The 2,791-nt window shown below is 36.9% G+C and overlaps 1 protein-coding gene across 1 annotated transcript; it reads left to right on the top strand.

Moving 5' to 3' along the window:
- On the top strand, positions 1–1,518 carry LOC104895444 (protein MKS1). The gene has a single exon (XM_010681954.4). It carries the CDS (start codon positions 515–517, stop codon positions 1,208–1,210), a length of 696 nt encoding a protein of 231 aa, XP_010680256.1. The 5' UTR covers positions 1–514; the 3' UTR covers positions 1,211–1,518.
- Positions 1,519–2,791: the final 1,273 nt, after the last annotated feature.

A 2,791-nucleotide genomic window follows, 5' to 3' on the forward strand; every position in this document is an offset into this window, starting at 1 on the left:
GGAGCTATCATCTCCTATTCTCCTTACCCTTGTACTATAATTCAAGATATCCATATCCATATCCATATCCATCCCCTACAAAAATTAACACTTGACAATCTCACTCACTCACACATACCATCATCATTTTCTTTTCCCAAATTCACCTATCATGCCAATATGCCATGTTTTTCCTCACCTATGCTATTTTATACTATTATCATTATTTATTACTCCATAGTCCATAATGCATCTTCTTACCTTCCACTCTATGAATAATATTATTAATATCTTCATCTCATGTGTTGACTATTCCACAAGTTGACTTCAACCTTTCCTCAGTCCTTCCTTCTCAAACCAAGTTGCACCACACTTATATACAATTTCTTAAAATAATCCCACAAAAACTCATATCACAACCAATAAATTTCCTCACCTTCTTCAACTCCCTCATTTCCAAATTCACTCACAAATTTTCAACTCTAAAAAAAAAACTCAAACTCAAATTTTACATTTTTTTCAATTTTCCGGCGAAATGGACCCACACCCGGAAAACCCATCACCACCAAAGAGAGATAATCAGATCCAGATCCAAGGCCCACGGCCCAGCCCACTTAAGATCAACAAAGATTCCCACAAAATCAAAAAACCACCAATTGTACCAAAACCACCTAATAATCCACCCCCTTTACCGGCAACCGGAAACCAACCGGTAATAATTTACTCAATTTCCCCAAAACCCATCGTTGTAGAACCCTCCAATTTCCGGTCAATCGTCCAACATCTCACCGGAAAAGATTCAACTCCGCCAGAATCCAACTTTTCCGGCGAAACTCCGGTGTCTCCGGCGGCTAGATTTGCGTCGATTGAGAGAACAAGTCCAGGAGAGAGAGAAAGAAGAGAGAGAAGAATTGATGATGTTATTGATATGATGATGGGTGAAGGTGTTGGAGATGATGATGGTGGGGTTAATTCTTTCGATGTGGGACAAATTCCGGGGATTTTATCGCCATCTCCGGCGAATTTACCGGTGATTTCTTCGGCGATGTTTTCTCCGGCGACGGAGAATTTTTTAGGGTTTGGATTTGGGGGTGGAGTAAGTGAATTAATGATGAGTCCATTTTTTAGTAATACTAGTTTTTTGCCAAGTCCTTCTGCTCTTTTTTTGTCTAATTTTCCACTTGTTTCACCCTCTCCTTCCTTTGCTGATTTATACAATATCTTTGACTAAAGATGGATTAATTTTTTTTGGGATTGTTATGTGGTTGGTTTTTTTTTTTTCGGGTGTGAAGAGAGCCACAAGGCAATTGATGTAGACGAGATTTAATCCGAGTGTTCAATTAGCTAGTTGATGTAGGTTGGTTGGTTGGTTGGTTGGTTGGTTGGTGTACATTTGTTAGAGAGGAGAAAGAAATGAGTTTGGGTAATTAATTGCTTACCCAATAGATTGAATTTTGGGGGATGTTTGTATATTGTAATTTTGTACTATGGCTAATTTGATTCATGATGACAATGTATATAAAATCATTCATTTAACTATGATTCCTTTCTTCTATAATGTTCTTGGCTGTGGGAGCATATATTTTTGCACATTTTATATTCGTAGAATAGAGTGAAATATGTTTTTTATTTATTTATATGAATCACGGACGCAGTACAAAAAGAAGAGAGGAGAGATTTGAACCTGTGATTTATCGTTCACAACACTTCAATCTTAATCATTAGGCTAAAATATCCTTGATATAGAGTGAAATATGTGCAAAAAATATACTTTGGCATTCCTCGTTTGGTTTGGCATGAGAAGATGCACTTGTCGACGTCGTGAAATTGTATTTGGGATGCTGTAGACTTGTAGTAGTATCTATGAAGTGTGATAATTTGATTGGTCGAGTGTTTTTCTTTTTTTGGGTGAAAGATTGATTGGTTGAGTCTTGAGTGTAGAAAGTAGCAATTCTGAGTTCTCCACATTCAACACTTTTACTTATCAAGGGGACTAGTTAAGTCATTTTCGTGAAAGTATTGGGTCAGACCGTCTGACCCAATACTTTCCGTCGGAAGGGCTGAGCAAGCGCAAGGAAGAAGACGAAGAAGATGCAAGGACTTCACCATCGACAACAGCAACTCGCATTCAATAGTTTGGGATTCAAGGGATAAGGATTCAGCTTGAGATAAGATGAAATCAACAGCTTCATAGTACTTGGGATTTGGCTGGGCAATATTGATTCGAAGGTATTCTTGGAATCTGGAGATGATTGATGATGATGATGATGGATTTTGGGTTGCTGTGATTGTAGTGAAGAGAAGAGATACAACATAGAGATTAAAGAACATGGTTCTGCGGCTTAGTAGTGATTCCAGCCCGTCTGAATGAAATTGGTATGCTTTTTTGCAATTTTTGGAAGAGGAGAGAGAGAGAGAGAATGAGTAATCAGAAGAAGAAGATAATGCTTTCCTTCCTATGATATGATTTTCATTTGGTCTTCTGTGTTCTTTTAGTTGGTGTGTAAATTCTTTCAGCTTGTGTTGTTTTTCTTTCATTTGGTCTTCTGTGTTCTTTCAGTTGGTGTGTAAATTATTTCAGCTTGTGTTGTTTTACTTTCATTTGGTCTTCTAAACAAAAATTGAAACCAACTGATTTTTTTTTTGAAACCAACTGAAAAAAATTGAAACCAATTGAATTTTTTTTGAAACTAACTGAAAAAAAATTTGAAACCAACTGAAAGTCGTCCGACCAAATATTATGGTCGGACGCGTCTGACGCAATACCTTCTTGTCATTTTCTTTATTTTCTCTGTTCTTCATTTTTTAAAAA

This window comes from Beta vulgaris, chromosome 6, assembly GCF_026745355.1.
Source record: "Beta vulgaris subsp. vulgaris cultivar EL10 chromosome 6, EL10.2, whole genome shotgun sequence".
NCBI lineage: Eukaryota > Viridiplantae > Streptophyta > Magnoliopsida > Caryophyllales > Amaranthaceae > Beta > Beta vulgaris.

Coding starts and splice junctions, on each gene's coding strand:
- LOC104895444 (XM_010681954.4), top strand. CDS start 515: ATGGACCCACACCCGGAAAACCCATCACCACCAAAGAGAGATAATCAG.